General features: G+C 36.4%; 1 protein-coding gene across 1 annotated transcript; it reads left to right on the top strand.

Moving 5' to 3' along the window:
* Window positions 1-1652: 1652 nt before the first annotated feature.
* Window positions 1653-23724, top strand: LOC122974285 (zinc finger protein 850-like). Its single transcript, XM_044342309.1, has 4 exons — window positions 1653-2111; window positions 6408-6565; window positions 14359-15821; window positions 22392-23724. Exons 2-4 carry the CDS (start codon window positions 6476-6478, stop codon window positions 23308-23310), a joined length of 2472 nt encoding a protein of 823 aa, XP_044198244.1. The 5' UTR covers window positions 1653-2111; window positions 6408-6475; the 3' UTR covers window positions 23311-23724.
* The last annotated feature ends 458 nt before the right edge of the window (window positions 23725-24182 follow it).

Below are 24182 nucleotides of genomic sequence, written 5' to 3' on the forward strand. Positions count from 1 at the left end.
CACACCAGTATTCACCACTGTCCTCTGGATAAACATTTACAATGTGGCAGGATGAACCTGCTGATTTCACCTTATTAGTACCACATGGGGGTATTTTCTCTTTGGACTCATGTACATGTTTACATCCAGTTGAACCATCAAACTCCTCACAATGAAAAGTTACAGACTTATATTGAAAGAACTGCAGTTTGTTTGGGACGATACAGATAACTGGATCTGAGACAAAGAAGAAAGAGTCAATTAAAACATTTGATCCACACAAAACTACTGAAACATGAACATGAACTGAATATAAATGACTGGGAAATGCCTCTAAAATCAAACAATAAAATTAAAACAAATTATTACATAAGTGTAATAAAGGATATAGGTGACGCCATTCCTGTGATGATTAAACAAACGTTTATTTTTTGAGTTTCAAAAAGGGTCAGTTCACCAAAATCACAACATATTTTCCTACTTTTCTCAAATAATTTACCACAAACACTTCCCAGCAAAAAATGTATTGTTCAAAACGGTAAATAATTTTCATATCAACGAGGAAGTCAGTGGTACTTACCATCATTCTGAGCATGTGCACACAGCAGGGTCACCACAGTCACCACTGATGAGAAAATAGAAGAGAGCTCAACATCACATAGACACTTATTTATAGCACCTATATGCTTTGTATTATTTCTGTTCTCTTGCTTAAAAGTATGATACATGATCACTGTAGGGACACAGATAAACCATTCAGATGCTAAAATCTGTGAGTGTATTGCTCGAATTTTCTGAATATTTGTGATCTAGAAATGTCAGCTCAACATCTTAAAGCTAAATTAAAGCAATAATAGCTACTCTTAGGTCTATAACTACTTTTGAAGAGCAGTGTGTCTAAAAAATATAACTGGTAAAGACAAACACATTCTACAGTCTTTTTGTTTTGTTTTGAAACATCACCGAGATGTTCCCGTGCATAAAACAAACCTGTGTTATCTCGTTTTTGCTGCGAGAACCTCTAACTGTAAAATTATTATTTATATTATTATTATCTTAAACTTTAAACAACTTATCATTTTGTTTTCTCGTAAATGTCACAGTAAATGGAAACAGACTCAGTACTCACACAGTCTGATGCAGAGAGCTGCGACCTCCATGTTGTCTTGCTGCGGACTGTGTGAACATCAGACTGAAGTGAAATGTAGGTGGGAAACCTCTTCCTGTATGGCCTATTTCTGCTGATGATTCTATTATACGTGTTTTAGTTTGAGAAGCTTTTTTTCTGAAAGGCGGAGCTGCTTATGAGCAGAAATAGCCTGAGTGGTTGTGTTGTATTAGTGGGTGGAGCCAAAGAACAAAGCAAACTTAAGAAAAGGGTCTCTGGTTAAAATATAGATGAAAACATAAATATCCTAGCTATCACCAAGGCTTAAACATGACTTAAGAGTCTGCAGTCATGCTAGCAGCTCTGTGAGGCTGTACTTAGATATAGTGGTGCTGTGAGATAAATGCTAACTACAGCATGCTAACATGCTCACAATGACAATGTTAACATGCTGGTGTTTAGCAGCTGTTTCATCATCATGTTCACCATCTTAACTTAGTGTGTTAACATGCTAACATGTGCTAATTAGCACTAAACACAGAGTACAGCTGAGGCTGATGGGAATATCTTTAGTTTTGTAGATATTTGGTCATAAACCAAAGTACTTGTCAAATTGAAATTTTGACCTGATGATGGCTGATGGAGAAAGATGTATAACTTTGCTAAGGGAAGATTTGTGGAAGACATTCTGAACCTTAAGATGCCACAGTGTGTGCTGTTGTCCCTTCTTTATATTAAGTGTGGAAGGGAGGCCTCTACACAGCTTATGTCCTGGAAATGTTAAGTTTTTATCTAAACAGACACCCCCTAATTTTTTGTTAATTATTTGAACTAATCTAACTCTGTTTATACAGTTTTGACATCAGGTCAATACTCAAAGATGTCAGTAGGCAGCGCTCTAATGCCACTGTGGATACCTGAGGGAGGTCACTCCTATCTGCTCTGCTCATGCGCAGCTCAATATTAAATGAGCATCGGCTCGAGCAAGACGCTAACTTTGGCTCTCTTCCTTCTTAAGCCACAGGTATGTTAAAACTTGCTTTTCTATGATTAGGTCTGTTTATTAACTAATGTAAATGCATTGCAAATCGTTCTGTGAAGTTGTGACATGGTTTAGAGATGTATTTGGAACGTATTTTTGTTGCTGTATGTTTTCGTGGGCGCCGCCATTGATAATAGTTACCTCCGTGAATTTCGGTTTTCTACTATTTTGTCAGTGAAAGTTACAGACCTTTGCATGTGGTAACGTATAAAAATGTGCTTAAAAGATTGTTTTAGAGTATAAGCCAGTCAGTCGCGAGTTAACGGTAAATAGAGATGCTATATTCAAACCAGTTTCACTTCCGGTCGCTCGTTAACAAGGCAGAGTCGCGCCATTTTGTTAAGAGGTTAAGTGCAAGTGCAAAGAAGTGTTATGCTAATGTTGCAGAAAGGTTCTGTGTGCGTCATATCAGTGTAGGATGAGTGTAAGTGTGGTGTATGTGTTAAAATAGGAGTGATTGTAGTAATGTCAGTAAAGTAAATGTGTGTTTTGGGTGATATAATTTTTGTGCTGTATATTATTACATTATATTGTAGTTAAGCCTATTCTTATTTATTTAGAAATGTAAGTCATATTTTGAATTCCTATGAAGTTATTTTTCTTTAGACAAAATGTTTTATATTGTTTATTGTGAATTTGGTTTCAACATTTATTTTATTTTTGTAACATGTTTAGGTGTGAATGTGAAATATGAACCTTGTAGCTGTAGGTTTCAGGAAACTGACGTAACTGATAAATATGTACAGTTTTATACTGTTGTGTCAATATTAAATGAGCATCGGCTAGAGCAAGACGCTAACTTTGGCTCTCTCCCTTATTAATCCACAGTCCACAGACCATGTGTTTATCGGCTACACAGTGCATCCTTGCCTTTGTAACCTTTGCTGCCGGTCCAGATTTCCCCTAGGTCTGGCGCCGGTAACACTAACGTGACCCCTTTGTGACCTTGGTGTCTGTCTGTTCCACTACATGCCTTATATGCACTTCCATCCTGTTTTCCCTAAGTTTTTGCTAACTATGTAACTGACCGAATAAAGGAAAGAAAGACAGTAAGCATATTATATAACCCCTCGTCCATCCTGTGCTTATTAGAATTTCGTGATGTATCTCTGATACTGACGTGATTTTCGAAAGGCCTCCATCAAGTTTGCTCTACCACCTCTGTTTCCTGGATGATGCAGAAGGATAGAGATCTAATTCAGTTTTTTATCTATCAATGGCGTTAGATGAAAATTCAGAGAATCAAAGTTATTACAATTGACTCTTTGGGGACCATGAATGTCCGTACCAAATTTCTTGACAATCCATCCAATATTTGACTTTTAAGTAACTTATGAAAACTTATTTATTAAGTTATTTTAAGTAGCTTATTAAGTATTTCAAAAAGTCAGAGAATCACCAAAGTCGCTAGAATTTATAATTGAATATCTGTAGCAAATTTCATTATAATCCATCCAATAGTTTTGAAGATATTTCCCTCTGAACCACAAATATCAACCTCATCTTGGCGCCAGAGGAAAAGTCAATGGATCACCAACATCCTCTGGAGAACACAGATGGTTGTACCAAATTTCATAGCAATCCATCCTGTAGTTGTTGGATTATGCACTAAATAAGGACTGAACAGTAAAACAGTTAGGGTTATCTGTGAAAACCACCATCAACAAAAGAAGATAAATAATGACTCAGTGAGTACCAAGCAAATTTAATTTGAAACGCGCATAAATCAGTAAATCATCAGCCTTGTGAACCCTTTCCTGTTTAGTTAGATGTTGCCTAGCAACACTGAGCAGCAGAAATTCTGAGGCCCAGGAACCAAAATTAGTTATATAATTGAATTAATGAATTATTTTATAAAGTCATTACGTATGGCAAAAAAAGCTTAATATCAAAGACATCTATAAGTGGACAGCATCTTCAACACGTGCTTGTTTTCTGATTTATACCCTATGATGACTACAATGTTAATGGTAATATTCAAACTCTGAAATTTTTAAATTGTAAAAATAGAGATTTACTGGATTAGAGTAATAAAAAAATGTAACTCTTTGACCAAATAAATAAATATATCGACTTCTATCCCATACATCCGACATGGACACCAACTTGGGAGCGAGAACATATTCTTGCCTTACCATGGCTGGTAAACGGCCAAAGTCTACTGTAACATCATTATCAAGCACCAAGAAGCTTAACCAGCTTACCTGGAGGTTATAAATCCTGAAGATCTTACTAAGGACTTCGGCTGCTTTCCCTGTGTGCAGCTTTCTTCCTGAACAAGCTCTGAAGACGAGGGGCACGTGGTCCAACTCAGCATAGAAGTAGTTCTTCAGGTTGATGTTCAAGATTCTGTGAAACTCAGCACAGATCTGCAAAAAAATAAAATTACTATTTAAGTAGTAGTAGAGTATAGTGTCCTTTGTGAAAAGGAAAAATAAGACAAACAGCAATGAAAAATGCCACACTAATGCCTGTCAACGGCAAAACACTGACGTTCTTCTATGACCACTTGTCAGCTTTGGAAAAAACTGACACTACCAACCCATGTGGGGTAATTTAATCTACATATGAGTGAAACTATCCAAGTTCTCACAGACAAAGTCATACAAAAGAATTACACTTAATAGATCTGCTCAAATAGGTGTAGTAAGAAAAATATTTTTACCTGTGACTCCATTTTAAGTGCAGGCCAGAGTCATTATCAGCCATCAAAATCTGGATCTTGGTATGATGGGCTGAAGTCAAAGTCTAGTTTAACCTTTTCTTTCATCATAGTTTTTAGCTTATCCACAGTTTCTGGACATGAATACAGAGTCATCTTCCCCACAATGTCTGTGGAGGTGACATGGGCATGAAACAGGAAGTTTTGAGCTGCCTATTATTAAGAAAAAAAGGGAGAATTGATTAATGAAAACCATTCGGTTGGATAACGCATAATCAGGATTTTGCTCAAAAGAAATGCCAGCAATGTACTTCAAAAACAATCTGTTCATTTAGTCTCTATAGGCTTGTTGTGGTGGGCAGTGTCAATGGTGGCGCTGATTATTTTATAATATAATAATATTCAAGACCACTGAGTAATTGAAAAATCCTGTTAATCCTGATTTCTAATTCTCGAGATATATTTTGTTCACCCGTGCAGACCCCCCACTCTTTGGGAGCGGTAGCCGTGAACTTTCAGATATGCCTTTATCCTAGAGGCATAACTTTTCTTTGACTCTAAGCGCTTACAAAAACTCACACTTGTGTTTGTTTTGATTAGGTATGGCAGCAGTCTAATTTAAGAAAACCTTAACATTTGATCTGTTGGGCTGGTTGTGTTCCATGTTATTCCAATCTACCAGATTCAACTTAATGAATGTTCCAGGATGGAGATAACATGCAGCTCCCAACTCAACGCTTAAAATTTTTTTACATTGGGTTAAGAAAACTTCAACACTTAAATCTTTTTTACTTGTTGAGTCCCATAGCATTCCAGTCTACCAGATTCAACTTAATGAATGGTCCAGGATGGAAATGCGATGCGACTCCTAACTTGATGCCTAAATTGATTTTTACATTGGGTGTCAGGGAAATACTGCTCTGATCTTTCTAGCTATCCCTGATTTATTGCCAACCTAATCAACCCTCCCGCAAAAACCACAGTTGCTAACATCCGAACAGCTATACATACATTAAATATGACCTCATCACATTCATTCCTTTCCGCACCATGGTTTTGCTGAGGCATAGCAAACACAAACATCAAAAAACAGACAAAAACACTTAACACATATTACACCCGCTACTTGGCTTCTTATAATTGCTTAAATTTAGACAGGTTAGGTTCAGAGGAATAGATCATTTACCTGGGCGGATCACATCTCCCACACAGACACCACTATTAATTGGCAGATATTAAAAAGGCTCTGCTTACCTTCCCTTCCCTTCCCTTACCTTAATCAACATTAAATCTTGACCACATTAAGATATTACAATGCATCAGTATCACAGTATTTATACTTCCTTTGGCTGGTTTAGATTTTCAACTGGAAATGTCCATCTTCAAATATTTAATGTGTAATTGTTAAAATGTTACCACAGAGCTAAGGTTAATCTGCAAAATTGGACAGTAAAGTTAAAAAGTAGAAACTGCTTTTGTCCCCTTCTGCTTGAAATCAAGGAGCCATTTTGTTTCACAACAGTCTGGTAGGAAATCTTGCTACTTAGCAACAGTAACTAAGGGGGCGGGGTCAAAGTCCAGTAATCTCACAAGAGTTGATATTTAAACTGAAACAGAAACACAATCCATCAGTCAGAGAGGAGACCTGCTGGATTTCACTGACCAGGATCACTACAAGAGCAGAATGGAGGAGAACCAGAACACAGAGCACCACACCAACAACCCTGTTAAAAGAGAAGAACCAGACTCAGCCTCTGCTTCCACCAATAAACAGGTCAGTGTTCATGACTTTATGATAAAACCAGTTTTTTGGGCGTAAAAACTGCAAAAAGTTCTCAGTGTTTGCTGGTTTCACCTTGTTGCAAGTAATATAAACACAACTAGAAAACTGTTTACTTTGTGTTTGAGGAAGAATGAACAGAATCAGACATTTTAGACATTTCTGAAGAGGATTTCCAGTTAATGTCAAGATGATGTGCTTCACTGTGGCTTCACTGCTGCTGTCAGTGTTTTTAACATATGTGCATAATTCCACCCAAAATAAACAGAGTTGTTGAGGTCCTGCAGTTTTCATTTCTAATGAAGGGGAAGACATTGCTTTTCACTTCATAATTTATTTCCTAAAATTCCATGAGATGTAAAAAAGAAAAGATCAATGTTTCTCATGCTTATTCTGCAGAGGCACTGAGATCCTCTCTCGATCCTTCCTAGTTAATAAGTTTTTCCTTTAGCCCAAATTTCTTATTTAAGTTTCATTTTATATTTATGATGGAAATAGAACAATATATATCCACCAACTCACCCTAATTCAAAACATTCAAATCTGTAACACACATCACATCTTTATCTAGATCCACCCTCTAGCTCCTGCCACATTTTTCTCTTACATAATTTCAATATTTTAACTCCTTTATTTTTTTGCCAAATCTTGATTCTACACATGTTGCTATTTTCAAGTGTTGTCACTTGATGTAATGTTGTCTTGTTTATAACACTGACTGCTGTGGTAGTAATAGACAGACCCAGCATTTAATTTGTCTTTCAGAAGTGATATATTTTTTCTTATCGATATGGCTCATGTGATATTTTAGCTAAAAATCTCAGGCCACATTTCAAGACTGTAAGGGGCTGTCACTTCAAGGTTTTGTGTCCAATAATCAGTGTTGGCGGTTTGCTGTATAGCATCAGTCATCATGTTGGATCTCAATATTGATGGCTTTTACTCCATTTGCAGCAGTTTAAAGTTACTCATAATCTTTACTCCAGTACACAAAAACTGGCAAAAATGTGCTCAGTTTCTGACACCAGCTGTCCTAGATGTATCTATCAGTCTCTGTAATTATCTAATTGTCTTGCATTTCTTTTTGTGATTCTTTGTGTTTTGGTCATTATTACTGTCAATGTTCTTATTTTACTGAACAGGGAAAATCTAGTAGTGTTCAAGAGTAAAACATTCAAAAAAAGATCAGCATTGGTCTAGATTTATTTATCCTGACTATTTATGGTCTCTGGTCAGGGTCAAGCTTAAAAAATACTGGATCCCATGTTTCCAACAATGCAACTCTATCTATGATTAAAATCTCACATTTTCTCTCTTTCATTATGTTTGTCCATTGCCATAGAAACAGACAAGAAGAAAGGGACTCAAACATCACCGCTGTCAGCACTGTGACAAAACCTTCACGACATCAAGATATTTAAAGATTCATCAGACAGTTCACACAGGAGAGAAACTTCACAGCTGTGACCAATGTGAGAAAGCTTTCACTAAAGGCAGTAATCTAAAAATCCACCAACGTATTCACACTGGAGAGAAACCATTCAGCTGTGATCAATGTGGGAAAACTTTCATCACGAACAATGATCTAAAACGACACCAACGCATTCACACTGGAGAGAAACCGTACAGCTGTGACCAATGTGGGAAAGCTTTCACTATGGACAGTAATCTAAAAATTCACCAACGCATTCACACTGGAGAGAAACCATTCAGCTGTGAGCAATGCGGGAAAACTTTCACTCAATACAATCAAATAAAAAGGCACCAACGCATTCACACTGGAGAGAAACCATTCAGCTGTGAGCAGTGCGGGAAAACTTTCACTCAATATAGTAATCTAGAAGGCCACAAACGCATTCACACTGGTGAGAAGCCATACTGGTGTGACCAATGTGGGAAACATTTCACTCACCAAAATGATCTAAAACACCACCAATACATTCATACTGGAGAAAAACCATATAGTTGTGATCAATGTGGGAAAGCTTTCACTTCAAGTGGTCATCTAAAAATCCACCAACGTATTCATACTGGAGAGAAACCATACAGCTGTGAACAATGTGGGAAAACTTTCAAGACAAACAGTGAACTAAGAAACCACCAACGTATTCACACTGGTGAGGAGCCATACTGGTGTGAACAATGTGGGAAAACTTTTGCTCACAGGAATTCCCTAAAAGCCCACCAACACAGTCATTCAGCATTGTGTTGAATGTTTTAAAGGCAGGTTAGTGGTGTCCCCCTACCTCCTGTCCATGCCTTCAATAACAATGTTGTTCTATCCTGATCTTCTCTACAGACTGAGGGCAGTCAACAGTAACTTTAGCTGTGCACATGAGTTTTAATGCTCAGTGATTGGCTGTTTCTTGCAGAAATGCACCTTGGGAGTCACAGTTAATTTCTACCCTGAACGATTTTTACTTTTCATTTTTGTTTCATGTGGAGTTTGAATAGAATGTGTCAATCGAGTTTGTATATAATTCAGAGCTCCATAATTTCCCTTTTAAATGATTTTAGAAAGTCAGAAGACAGCAGCTACATTTTTGTAGCTGACCAGCTGACATTAGCCCTGAGTTTAAAGTCTTTCTGTGAACATTTTCTCGATCACTATTGGTTTAAATTCAACATAGTGTTGAGTGTCAATAAATTATAGTTCTGAGTAGTTACTGATAAGGGGGTAGTTTGATCATAAACAAACCAGCCAAAGCAGATGATGACAGGCCGTTTGTCTGTTGCCATAGAAACAAACAGGAAGAAAGAGACTCAAACATCACCGCTGTCAGCAATGTGTCACATAACACATAGAAAGGTTGTAATTTTGTAATTGTATGCCTTTTTGGACAGACTGGTTTTATACCAAAAAGTTAAAATAAATAAAATAATTAAAATAGCTTTCTTCTCCATTATATATAGTTTAAGAAATCAAAATGTGATTATACACCAGCAGTACCTTACAGGAATGGAATGTCTTTAGATTGAGAACAATAGAGTAGTTACTAATAAGGGGACAGTTTTATCGTGAACAAAGCAGATGGTGACAGGCAGCAACTTGATTTGTTGTGAATGTGAAATAGTTGATTCTTCCACTTGCCATTATTAGTCTATTCTTGATATTACTGTAAATTAATTGATTATTGGTTACCTTTACATTTTGATATTATGTGTACTGTTTTAGTGTTTTAATGATAGTGTATTATTATCAGTTCACCACTGAATCTGATGTGTTATGTTTAACATGAACGCCCTCTGCTGGGCTCCTAACTCTGTTACCAGTCTGCTGTTTCACTGTTGTAGGTTGACGCATATAAACTCAGTTAAAAACATCTTAGTAAGTTTGATTTTTATGTAAAAGTATATTGTATGTTCTCCCAATGACCACAGCAACTACCGTTTTTGATGATGTGGTTGGTTTTATTTTGTGTTGTGTTTGTTTGATTTTAGCTTCATTGTAAATCTTCCATAACTTCTTTCATTGTTTTAGTGTTTTGTAGAATTTGTTACCATGAAACTGACTGTGTGAGAGCTGATATCATTTTTTTTACCAGAATAAACTGCTTGATATAACCAAAAGTGATGGTTTGTGCCTCATTGATCAAACTTTGCAGTAGAGTGGTGATAGCATAGTGTTGTGAGTAGGGATGGGTATCATTGTCATTTTATAGATACTATGTATTGGTTGGGTACCCTTACTTGTCCCGTTTCATTTTCATTACTGTACTTTATATATTATTATAAAGAAGAATATATTCAGAACAGGATGAAAGGATATTTTAAACATTGTTTCTAGAATAGCAACAGTGATGTTTACAACAGCAAAGTCACTATAAACTCAGTAATATCTCACTGGAAATTATTCTAAAATGTCAATAACAAATAATATTCCTTACATCAAAACACTGGGTAGGGATGGTTATCGTTAAGATTTTATCAATACTGCTATCTATTGGTTCAATTCTCTTAAGGGCTCTTTTTCATTACTTTTTAAAAATATATTATTATTATGAAAGAATAAATTGAAAACAGGATTAAAATTGATTTATATTTCAAACATAACTAAATATTGTTTTCAGAGTAGCAACAGTAATGTTCACAACAGCAATGTCACGATATAAACTCCATAATAATTCACTGGAAACAAATCTAAATTGTTAATAACATAAATAATAGTCCTTACATCAAAATACTGAGTAAAGTTTAGAAAGAAGACCTGCCTGCAGGTACCACTGGTAGAGGGAGGAGGGCTGGTTTGAGATAGTAATGTACATGTGTAAAGTTTTTACACATAGAAAGGTTGTATTTTGTAATTCCATGTAAAGTTAAAACATGTCTCTTATCCATTTTCAATTGTTTAAGAAAACAAACTTTGATTTTATGCCAGCAATAGTTACATGAATGTAATGTCTTTAGATTTAGATTGAGAACAATACAACACAGTTTGATACATTTTAATATGTGATTTAAAGGTTGGTTAAGCACCAAATCACAAGAATCTCACTAAAGTCAAAAGCTGAGATAGCAGCTACTGAGATAAGCTAAGCCAGCTGCTTCCTCTTTTAGTTATGTAGGATATTTAAGGGAATTTATGTTAATTCCACATGATCTGATGTTCTGTTTTATTGAAAACACTGACCTGTGATAAAATTCAGATTATGATTGATTTGAGAACAGCCTGCAACAAATTGTTATTATTTATTCATCAATTTGAAATAGTTATAAATGCTCATTATTATTTTTTAGTGTCCAAGCTGATGTATTTTAAGTTTGCTTTTGTTTGATCAACAGTAGAAAATCCCAAAATAATTCAGTTTACAGTCATGGGAAACAGAAAAGCTTAAAAAAATTTTTTCCAGAAATAGTTGAATTGTTGGATTCAACGACTATGAGGTCAGGAAGGTGTGAGGTGTTGAGGAGTTTTCAGACTCTGTGTGACGATCTGACGAGTACTTTGTTTGAAACACATTGAGACTTTAATGTCCCTGATCTTTCTGATGGCTGTTCAGTGAGGAGCAGAGATGGTAAACAGGTTTCAATCATTACAGTCTGAGTCGTCCACACCTCCTCATTGTTCTGCTTCAGTGCTGGAATGTAACTAAGTACATGTACTCAAGTACTGCACTTAACTACAATTTAAAGGTACTTTACTTGAATATTTCCATTTTCTGCTACTTCATACGTCTGTACCAACACATTTATTTCACAGCTGTAGTTACTGTTCAGATCAACATTTTATAAGTCTTTCATGTTTATTTTATATGTTCACATGTAAAGATGCTCCTCTTCTCTCTGTTACTCTTATTGCTTGTTGATATTAAATTTGCATGGAATAAATGTTCAGCAGATCCATATGCTGCTATATCAGAGGTTGGGCTAATGTTAGCGGCTCTGTCCTGCTCTTTATTTGCTCATCTGTTAGTCGTCATTTATAAAACTTTTTTTAAAAAATCAAACATACTGTTTGGAAATACAAACAATAAAGCATGAATATATCATTTAATGTACTTCTGCTGTACATTTGAACGTTTTTATGTTAAAAACTCTGTTTAAATGTCTCTGGATCATTCTCTACCGGCTCCATACGGAGATACAAAATGCTGTTTCTTCACGTCTACACTTCTTTTTGCTGGTTCACATTTTCAGTTGGAAACATTAAAATGTTCATCTTCAAAATATGTAATAACAACATGTTAAGATGTTACCACTGAGCTAATGTTTATCTGCAAAATCAAAAAATAAAGCTAAAAAGTAGAAGCTGCTTCTGCTTCTTTCTGCTTTTAATCAAGGAGCCATTTTGTTTTAAAAAAAATTGAGCGGGACCTGGCTGGAGACAAGATGGTGGATGTCTGAGTAGACATGTTTGTAAAAATGAGTCATACTTTATTTATTAAATGTTTATTTTTATTAGAGGTAAAATTCATTTTATCCATACATAAACACATGAAAAAAAGAGACAGATACATTGGTCAGCAGCCCAAAACAGAACAATAACCCAACTTAACTATTCTCTGCAGTCTGAATAAAAAGATGCATCGAGAAGTTACAATATCAATCAATGCCACATATTACAGGATTTATAGTCTAAGCTTTTAAAGAAAATACATTATGCAAAACTGTAAATTTTGTAATTTAATAATGTAAATTTTAAACTCAAGGAGCCATTTTGTTTCAAAACAGAGTGGCGGGAAATCTCGCTCCTTAGCAATAGTAACTAAGGAGGCGGGGCCAGAGTACAGTAATCTCACAAGAGGGGATATTTATGCTGGAACAGAAATGCAGTCTATCAATCAGAGAGGAGACTTGCTGGATTTCATCGCCTGGGACCACTACAAGAGTGGAATGGAGGAGAAGCAGAACACAGAGCACCACACCGACAACCCTGTTAAGAGGGAAGAATCAGGCTCAGCTTCTGCTACCATCAATGAACAGGTCAGTGTTCTTGACTTCATGAAAAAATGGGCTTCATAATGAGACTAAAGACACAAGGATGAGTCTCGAGGGTCTGTGTCTCATTGTGTTGTTGGAGGGAAAGTCCTGAAAAGGAGAACTAAAACACTTCCAGGCTTTGTGTTCACAGAGTTTTTCAGCAGTAAAAAATACAAAAAAGTTTCAGTATTTCATGGTTTCACCTTGTTGTGAGTAATATAAACAGAGCTAGAAATAACCTCCGTTTACTTTGTGTTTGATGAAGAAAAAACAGAAATCAGACATTTTAAATGTTTCTGAAGAGGATTTCTAGTTAATATCAGTACTGAACTTCATTGTGGCTTCACTGCTAACAGGCAGCCTGTATTCAATGTTGCTAATATATCAGCAATGGTGGAAGAAGTATTCTGATCCTTTAAAAGTACCAATACAGGAATGTAAAAATACTTCATTACAAGTAAGTAGAAGCACATGAGTATAAGCAGCAAAGAGAAGATGTATTTAAGTGCTCTGCTTGATAAATTGCTTGTATCTTATCCCTTACTGGCAGATTTTGTTCCACTTATGGCAGCGAGCAGTCATAGTTGAGTTAAATAAAAAAAAAACTGAAGTTTGTTTCATCCTGTCCCAATTTATTTTTCAACCAAACCCCAAATTTACCTGCATTTGGCACTTGGAGGGTGTTAATTTTGGACCCTGAATAGGACCTGATCATCTTCACATGTCTTGTTTTGTCTGACCAACAGTCCAAACCCCAAAAGTATTCAATTTTGCAGTATATAAAAACACACAAAAGCAGAAAATGTTTGCAGTTGAGGAGCTGGAACCAGTAAGTGTTGCATTTTGCTTAAAGAATGACTAAAATGATTAATCAATTATCAAAGTAGTTGCTGATTATTTTGACACTAATCTTCAAACCTCTAAAGTTACTGGATGTCACCTACCATGGGGAAATTACAAATACTTTAAATGCATAGTTTTAAAACCTTTTAAAACAAGATTCAGCATGTTGGTCAGCTTAACTTTTCTCTCTGGCAGGTCAATTCAATTTAGTAATAATGACAGTATTACTACGTTAATTTCACTGTAAAATGTTACTCATAGTTACTTATCATCTCTACTTCACTCTAGAGAGACAAGAAACAATATGCTGAATTGTATGTCAACTGAATGTCATTATTACTGTCAATGTAATAATCCAAATGTTCTGTGGACCTGCTCCTGTAGCTGGTTAGAAACGCTTTACTCTAATTTGAGCACTGTGGTTTATGTTCCACAAACATGATCTAACAGTTACTTTCAGTTAGAGATCATTCATTCCATCATGCAATCTCACTTAATCTCTCTCTCTTTCTCTGTATGTTTAGAAACAGACAGGGAGAGAGGGACTCAAACATCACCGCTGTCAGCACTGTGACAAAGCCTTCACGACATCAAGACATTTAAAGATTCATCAGAAAATTCACAAAGGAGAGAAACTTCACAGCTGTGACCAATGTGGGAAAGCTTTCAACAAAGGAAGTACCCTAAAAGCCCACCAACGCATTCATACTGGAGAGAAACCGTACAGCTGTGACCTTTGTGGAAAAGCTTTCACTCATGCCAGTCATCTAAAAACCCACCAACATATTCACACTGGAGAGAAACCGTACAGCTGTGACCAATGTGGGAAAGCTTTCATTATGGACAGTGATCTAAAAATCCACCAACGCATTCACACTGGAGAGAAACCATTCAGCTGTGAGCAATGTGGGAAAACTTTCACTCAATACAGTCATCTAGAAAGCCACAAACGCATTCACACTGGTGAGAAGCCGTACTGGTGTGACCAATGTGGGAAACATTTCACTCACAAAAATGATCTAAAACACCATCAATACATTCACACTGGAGAGAAACCGTACAGCTGTGACCAATGTGGGAAAGCTTTCAACAAAGGAAGTGCCTTGAAAGTCCACCAACGCATTCATACTGGAGAGAAACCATACAGCTGTGATCAATGTGGGAAAGCTTTCACTTCAAGTGGTCATCTAAAAATCCACCAACGCATTCATACTGGAGAGAAACCATACAGCTGTGACCAATGTGGGAAAACTTTCACGACAAACAGTGATCTAAAAAGCCACCAACGTATTCACACTGGTGAGAAACCGTACAGTTGCGACCAATGTGGGAAAGCTTTCACTACAAAGAGTTCTCTAAAAGTCCACCAACGCATTCACACTGGTGAGAAACCGTACAGTTGCGACCAATGTGGGAAAACTTTCAGTCAGGACGGTCAATTAAAACGCCACCAACGCTGTCACACTGGAGAGAAACCGTACTGGTGTGAACAATGTGGGAAACATTTCAGTCAGGACAGTCATCTAAAAAGCCACCAATGCATTCATACTGGAGAGAAACCATATAGCTGTGACCAATGTGGGAAAGCATTCACTTCAAGTGGTCATCTAAAAATCCACCAACACATTCATACTGGTGAGAAACCATACAGCTGTGACCAATGTGGGAAAACTTTCACTCGAGACAGTCATCTAAAACGCCACCAACGCATTCATACTGGAGAGAAGCCGTACTGGTGTGACCAATGTGGGAAACATTTCACTTGCAACAGTGATCTAAAACGCCACCAATACATTCACACTGGAGAGAGACCATACAGCTGTGAACAATGTGGGAAAACTTTCACTCAAGACATTCATCTAAAAGTCCACCAGCGTATTCATACGGGAGAGAAACCATACAGCTGTGAACAATGTGGGAAAACTTTCACTCAAGACAACCATCTAAAAATCCACCAACGTATTCACACTGGTGAGGAGCCATACTGGTGTGAACAATGTGGGAAAACTTTTGCTCACAGGAATTCCCTAAAAGCCCACCAACACAGTCACTCTGCATTGTGTTGAACATGTTTTAAAGGCAGGTTAGTGGTGTCCCCCTACCTCCTCTCCATGCCTTCAATAACAATGTTGTTCTATCCTGATCTTCTCTACAGACTGAGGGTCAACAGTCAACAGTAACTTTAGCTGTGCACATGAGTTTTAATGCTCAGTGATTGGCTGTTTCTTGCAGAAATGCACCTTGGGAGTCACAGTTAATTTCTACCCTGAACGTTTTTTTATTTTTCATTTTTGTTTCATGTGGAGTTTGAATAGAATGTGTCAATTGAGTTTGTATATGACTCAGAGCTCCATAATTTCCCTTTTAAATGATTTTAGAAAGTCAGAAGACAGCAGCTACATTTTTGTAGCTGACCAGCTGACATTAGCCCTGAGTTTAAAGTCTTTCTGTGAACATTTTCTTGATCACTATTGGTTTAAATTCAACATAGTGTTGAGTGTCAATAAATTATAGTTCTGAATACTTACTGATAAGGGGGTGGTTTGATCATAAACAAACCAGCCAAAGCAGATGATGACAGGCCGTTTGTCTGTTGCCATAGAAACAAACAGGAAGAAAGAGACTCAAACATCACCGCTGTCAGCAATGTGTCACATAACACATAGAAAGGTTGTAATTTTGTATGGTATGCCTTTTTAGACAGACTGGTTTTATACCAAAAAGTTAAAATAAATAAAATAATTAAAATAGCTTTCTTCTCCATTATATATAGTTTAAGAAATCAAAATGTGATTATACACCAGCAGTAGCTTACAGGAATGGAATGTCTTTAGATTGAGAACAATAGAGTAGTTACTAATAAGGGGACAGTTTTATCGTGAACAAAGCAGATGGTGACAGGCAGCAACTTGATTTGTTGTGAATGTGATATAGTTGATTCTTCCACTTGCCATTATTAGTCTATTCTTGATATTACTGTAAATTAATTGATTATTGGTTACCTTTACATTTTGATATTATGTGTACTGTTTTAGTGTTTTAATGTTAGTATATTGTTATCAGTTCACCACTGGATCTGATGTGTTATGTTTAACATGAACGCCCTCTGCTGGGCTCCTAACTCTGTCACCAGTCTGCTGTTTCACTGTTGTAGGTTGACGCATATAAACTCAGTTAAAAACATCTTAGTAAGTTTGATTTTTATGTAAAAGTATATTGTATGTTCTCCCAATGACCACAGCAACTACCGTTTTTGATGATGTGGTTGGTTTTATTTTGTGTTGTGTTTGTTTGATTTTAGCTTCATTGTAAATCTTCCATAACTTCTTTCATTGTTTTAGTGTTTTGTAGAATTTGTTACCATGAAACTGACTGTGTGAGAGCTGATATCATTTATTTACCAGAATAAACTGCTTGATATAACCAAAAGTGATGGTTTGTGCCTCATTGATCAAACTTTGCAGTAGAGTGGTGATAGCATAGTGTTGTGAGTAGGGATGGGTATCATTGTCATTTTATAGATACTACCTATTGGTTGGGTACCCTTACTTGTCCCGTTTCATTTTCATTACTGTACTTTATATATTATTATAAAGAAGAATATATTCAGAACAGGATGAAAGGATATTTTAAACATTGTTTCTAGAATAGCAACAGTGATGTTTACAACAGCAAAGTCACTATAAACTCAGTAATATCTCACTGGAATCTCTTCTAAAATGTCAATAACAAATAATATTCCTTACATCAAAACACTGGGTAGGGATGGTTATCGTTAAGATTTTATCAATACTGCTATCTATTGGTTCAATTCTATTAAGGGCTCTTTTTCATTACTTTTTAAAAATATATTATTATTATAAAAGAATACATTGAAAACAGGATTAAAATTGATTTATATTTCAAACATAACTAAATATTGTTTTCAGAGTAGCAACAGTAATGTTTACAACAGCAATGTCACGATATAAACTCCATAATAATTCACTGGAAACAAATCTAAATTGTTAATAACATAAATAATAGTCCTTACATCAAAATACTGAGTAAAGTTTAGAAAGAAGACCTGCCTGCAGGTACCACTGGTAGAGGGAGGAGGGCTGGTTTGAGATAGTAATGTACATGTGGTGTGTTTAAAGTTTTTACACATAGAAAGGTTGTAATTTTGTAATTCCATGTAAAGTTAAAACATGTCTCTTATCCATTTTCAATTGTTTAAGAAAACAAACTTTGATTTTATGCCAGCAATAGCTTGTATGAATGTAATGTCTTTAGATTTAGATTGAGAACAATACAACACAGTTTGATACATTTTAATATGTGATTTAAAGGTTGGTTAAGCACCAAATCACAAGAATCTCACTAAAGTCAAAAGCTGAGATAGCAGCTACTGAGATATGCTAAGCCAGCTGCTTCCTCTTTTAGTTATGTAGGATATTTAAGGGAATTTATGTTAATTCCACATGATCTGATGTTCTGTTTTATTGAAAACACTGACCTGTGATAAAATTCAGATTATGATTGATTTGAGAACAGCCTGCAACAAATTGTTATTATTTATTCATCAATTTGAAATAGTTATAAATGCTCATTATTATTTCTTAGTGTCCAAGCTGATGTGTTTTAAGTTTGCTTTTGTTTGATCAACAGTAGAAAATCCCAAAATAATTCAGTTTACAGTCATGGGAAACAGAAAAGCTTAAGTTTTTTTTTCCAGAAATAGTTGAATCGTTGGATTCAACGACTATGAGGTCAGAAAGGTGTGAGGTGTTGAGGAGTTTTCAGACTCTGTGTGACGACCTGACGAGTACTTTGTTTGAAACACATTGAGACTTTAATGTCCCTGATCTTTCTGATGGCTGTTCAGTCAGGAGCAGAGATGGTAAACAGGTTTCGATCATTACAGTCTGAGTCGTCCACACCTCCTCATTGTTCTGCTTCAGTGCTGGAATGTAACTAAGTACATGTACTCAAGTACCGCACTTAACTACAATTTAAAGGTACTTTACTTGAATATTTCCATTTTCTGCTACTTCATACGTCTGCACCAACACATTTATTTCACAGCTGTAGTTACTGTTCAGATCAACATTTTATAAGTCTTTAATGTTTATTTTATATGTTCTCATGTAAAGATGCTCCTCTTCTCTCTGTTACTCTTATTGCTTGTTGATATTAAGTTTGCATGGAATAAATGTTAACACCTAAATATATGAATGAATAAACAGCAGATCCATATGCTGCTATATCAGAGGTTGGGCTAATGTTAGCGGCTCTGTCCTGCTCTTTATTTGTTCATCTGTTAGTCGTCATTTATAAAACTTTTTAAAAAAAATCAAACATACTGTTTGGAAATACAAACAATATAGCATGAATATATCATTTAATGTACTTCTGCTGTACATTTGAACGTTTTTATGTTAAAAACTCTGTTAAAATGTTTCTGGATCATTCTCTACCGGCTCTATACGGAGATACAAAATGCTGTTTCTTCACGTCTACACTTCTTTTTGCTGGTTCACATTTTCAGCTGGAAACATGAAAATGTTCATCTTCAAAATATGTAATAACAACATGTTAAGATGTTACCACTGAGCTAATGTTTATCTGCAAAATCGAAAAATAAAGCTAAAAAGTAGAAGCTGCTTCTGCTTCTTTCTGCTTTTAATCAAGGAGCCATTTTGTTTTAAAAAAAATTGAGCGGGACCTGGCTGGAGACAAGATTGTGGATGTCTGAGTAGACATGTTTGTAAAAATGAGTCATACTTTATTTATTAAATGTTTATTTTTATTAGAGGTAAAAGTCATTTTATCCATACATAAACACATGAAAAAAAGAGACAGATACATTGGTCAGCAGCCCAAAACAGAACAATAACCCAACTTAACTATTCTCTGCAGTCTGAATAAAAAGATGCATCGAGAAGTTACAACATCAATCGATGCCACATATTACAGGATTTATAGTCTAAGCTTTTAAAGAAAATACCTTATGCAAAACTGTAAATTTTGTAATTTAATAATGTAAATTTTAAACTCAAGGAGCCATTTTGTTTCAAAACAGAGTGGCGGGAAATCTCGCTCCTTAGCAATAGTAACTAAGGAGGCGTGGCCAGAGTACAGTAATCTCACAAGAGGGGATATTTATGCTGGAACAGAAATGCAGTCTATCAATCAGAGAGGAGACTTGCTGGATTTCATCGCCTGGGACCACTACAAGAGTGGAATGGAGGAGAAGCAGAACACAGAGCACCACACCGACAACCCTGTTAAGAGGGAAGAATCAGGCTCAGCTTCTGCTACCATCAATGAACAGGTCAGTGTTCTTGACTTCATGAAAAAATGGGCTTCATAATGAGACTAAAGACACGAGGATGAGTCTCGAGGGTCTGTGTCTCATTGTGTTGTTGGAGGGAAAGTCCTGAAAAAGAGAACTAAAACACTTCCAGGCTTTGTGTTCACAGAGTTTTTCAGCAGTAAAAAATACAAAAAAGTCTCAGTATTTCATGGTTTCACCTTGTTGTGAGTAATATAAACAGAGCTAGAAATAACCTCCGTTTACTTTGTGTTTGATGAAGAAAAAACAGAAATCAGACATTTTAAATGTTTCTGAAGAGGATTTCTAGTTAATATCAGTACTGAACTTCATTGTGGCTTCACTGCTAACAGGCAGCCTGTATTCAATGTTTCTAATGTATCAGCAATGGTGGAAGAAGTATTCTGATCCTTTAAAAGTACCAATACAGGAATGTAAAAATACTTCATTACAAGTAAGTAGAAGCACATGAGTATAAGCAGCAAAGAGAAGATGTATTTAAGTGCTCCGCTTGATAAATTGCTTGTATCTTATCCCTTACTGGCAGATTTTGTTCCACTTATGGCAGCGAGCAGTCATAGTTGAGTTAAGTAAAAAAAAAAAACTAAAGTTTGTTTCATCCTGTCCCAATTTATTTTTCAACCAAACCCCAAATTTACCTGCATTTGGCACTTGGAGGGTGTTAATTTTGGACCCTGAATAGGACCTTATCATCTTCACATGTCTTGTTTTGTCTGACCAACAGTCCAAACCCCAAAAGTATTCAATTTTGCAGTATATAAAAACACACAAAAGCAGAAAATGTTTGTAGTTGAGGAGCTGGAACCAGTAAGTGTTGCATTTTGCTTAAAGAATGACTAAAATGATTAATCAATTATCAAAGTAGTTGCTGATTATTTTGACACTAATCTTCAAATCTCTAAAGTTACTGGATGTCATCTACCATGGGGAAATTACAAATGCTTTAAATGCATAGTTTTAAAACCTTTTAAAACAAGATTCAGCATGTTGGTCAGCTTAACTTTTCTCTCTGGCGGGACAATTCAATTTAGTAATAATGACAGTATTACTACGTTAATTTCACTGTGAAATGTTACTCAAAGTTACTTATCATCTCTACTTCACTCTAGAGAGACAAGAAACAATATGCTGAATTGTATGTCAACTGAATGTCATTATTACTGTCAATGTAATAATCCAAATGTTCTGTGGACCTGCTCCTGTAGCTGGTTAGAAACGCTTTACTCTAATTTGAGCACTGTGGTTTATGTTCCACAAACATGATCTAACAGTTACTTTCAGTTAGAGATCATTCATTCCATCATGCAATCTCACTTAATCTCTCTCTCTTTCTCTGTATGTTTAGAAACAGACAGGGAGAGAGGGACTCAAACATCACCGCTGTCAGCACTGTGACAAAGCCTTCACGACATCAAGACATTTAAAGATTCATCAGAAAATTCACAAAGGAGAGAAACTTCACAGCTGTGACCAATGTGGGAAAGCTTTCAACAAAGGAAGTACCCTAAAAGCCCACCAACGCATTCATACTGGAGAGAAACCATACAGCTGTGACCTTTGTGGAAAAGCTTTCACTCGTGCCAGTCATCTAAAAACCCACCAACATATTCACACTGGAGAGAAACCGTACAGCTGTGACCAATGTGGGAAAGCTTTCATTATGGACAGGGATCTAAAAATCCACCAACGCATTCACACTGGAGAGAAACCATTCAGCTGTGAGCAATGTGGGAAAACTTTCACTCAATACAGTCAAATAAAAATCCACCAACGCATTCACACTGGAGAGAAACCATTCAGCTGTGAGCAATGTGGGAAAACTTTCACTCAATACAGTCATCTAGAAAGCCACAATCGCATTCACACTGGTGAGAAGCCGTATTGGTGTGACCAATGTGGGAAAGCTTTCAACAAAGGAAGTGCCTTGAAAGTCCACCAACGCATTCATACTGGAGAGAAACCATACAGCTGTGATCAATGTGGGAAAGCTTTCAACAACGGAAGTGCCTTGAAAGTCCACCAACGCATTCATACTGGAGAGAAACCATACAGCTGTGATCAATGTGGGAAAGCTTTCACTTTAAGTGGTCATCTAAAAATCCACCAACGCATTCATACTGGAGAGAAACCATACAGCTGTGAACAATGTGGGAAATTTTTCACGAGAAACAGTGATCTAAAAAGTCACCAACGTATTCACACTGGTGAGAAACCGTACAGCTGTGACCAATGTGGGAAAACTTTCACTCATAAAAATGATCTAAAACACCACCAATACATTCACACTGGAGAGAAACCGTACAGCTGTGACCAATGTGGGAAAGCTTTCACTCATGCCAGTCATCTAAAAGCCCACCAACGCATTCATACTGGAGAGAAACCGTACAGCTGTGACCTTTGTGGAAAAGCTTTCACTCATGCCAGTCATCTAAAAACCCACCATCGTATTCACACTGGAGAGAAACCATACAGCTGTGGCCTTTGTGGAAAAGCTTTCACTCGTGTAAGTCATCTAAAAACTCACCAACGCATTCACACTGGAGAGAAACCGTACAGCTGTGACCTTTGTGGAAAAGCTTTCACTCATGCCAGTCATCTAAAAACCCACCAACGTATTCATACTGGAGAGAAACCGTACAGCTGTGACCAATGTGGGAAAGCATTCAATCAAGAAACTGCTCTAAAAACACATAAACGCATTCACACTGGAGAGAAGCCATATTGGTGTGACCAATGTGGGAAAGCTTTCACTACAGACAGTAATCTAAAAAAACACAAACGCATTCACACCGGAGAGAAACCCTATAGCTGTGAACAATGTGGGAAAGCTTTCACTCACGACAGTGGCCTGAAAAGTCACCAACGTGCTCACACTGGAGCGAAACCATACTGGTGTGAGCAATGTGGGAAAGCTTTCACTTCTGACAGTAGTCTGAAAACCCATCAACGCATTCATACTGGTGAGAAACCATACAGCTGTCATCAGTGTGGGAAAGCTTTCACTCAAGGCAGTACCCTAAAAGTTCACCAACGCATTCACACTGGAGAGAAGCCACACTGGTGTGAACAATGTGGGAAAACTTTTGCTTACAGGAATTCCCTAAAAGTCCACCAACACAGTCACTCAGTATTGTGTTGAACATGTTTTAGAGTAAATGACTCAGAGCTACATAATTTCCCTTACAGCTTCATTTTTGTGAGCTTTCTTTACTCAACATTAAAATCAAAAGGGCTGCGAGCTGAACAGCTGACATTAGCCCTGAGTCTTTCTGTGAACATTTTCTCGATCACTATTGGTTTTAAATTCAACATAGTGTTGAGTGTCAATAAATTATAGTTCTGAATAGTTACTGATAAGGGGGTAGTTTGATTATAAACAAACCAGCCAAAGCAGATGATGACAGGCTGTTTGTCTGTTGCCATAGAAACAAACAGGAAGAAAGAGACTCAAACATCACCGCTGTCAGCAATGTGTCACATAACACATAGAAAGGTTGTAATTTTGTAATTGTATGCCTTTTTAGACAGACTGGTTTTATACCAAAAAGTTAAAGTAAATAGAATAATTAAAATAGCTTTCTTCTCCATTATATGTAGTTTAAGAAATCAAAATGTGATTATACACCAGCAGTAGCTTACAGGAATGGAATGTCTTTAGATTGAGAACAATAGAGTAGTTACTAATAAGGGGGCGGTTTAATCGTGAACAAAGCAGATGGTGACAGGCAGCAACTTGATTTGTTGTGAATGTGAAATAGTTGATTCTTCCACTTGCCATTATTAGTCTATTCTTGATATTACTGTAAATTGATTGAGTAATAGTTACCTTTATATTTTGATATTATGTGTACTGTTTAGTTTTTTAATGATAGTGTATTATTATCAGTTCACCACTGGATCTGATGTGTTATGTTTAACATGAGCACCCTCTGCTGGGCTCCTAACTCTGTTACCAGTCTGCTGTTTCACTGTTGTAGGTTGATGCATATAAACTCAGTTAAAAACATCTTA

This window comes from Thunnus albacares, chromosome 22 (assembly GCF_914725855.1).
Source record: "Thunnus albacares chromosome 22, fThuAlb1.1, whole genome shotgun sequence".
NCBI classification, from domain to species: domain Eukaryota; kingdom Metazoa; phylum Chordata; class Actinopteri; order Scombriformes; family Scombridae; genus Thunnus; species Thunnus albacares.

Bases quoted from the DNA above. Each gene is read 5' to 3' on its own strand.
- LOC122974285 (XM_044342309.1), top strand. From the start codon at position 6,476: ATGGAGGAGAACCAGAACACAGAGCACCACACCAACAACCCTGTTAAA. The intron at 6,566-14,358 runs GTCAGTGTTCAT...CTGTATGTTTAG, and splicing joins CTGCTTCCACCAATAAACAG to AAACAGACAGGGAGAGAGGG. The intron at 15,822-22,391 runs GTGTGAACAATG...GAAACCGTACAG, and splicing joins ACTGGTGAGGAGCCATACTG to CTGTGACCAATGTGGGAAAA.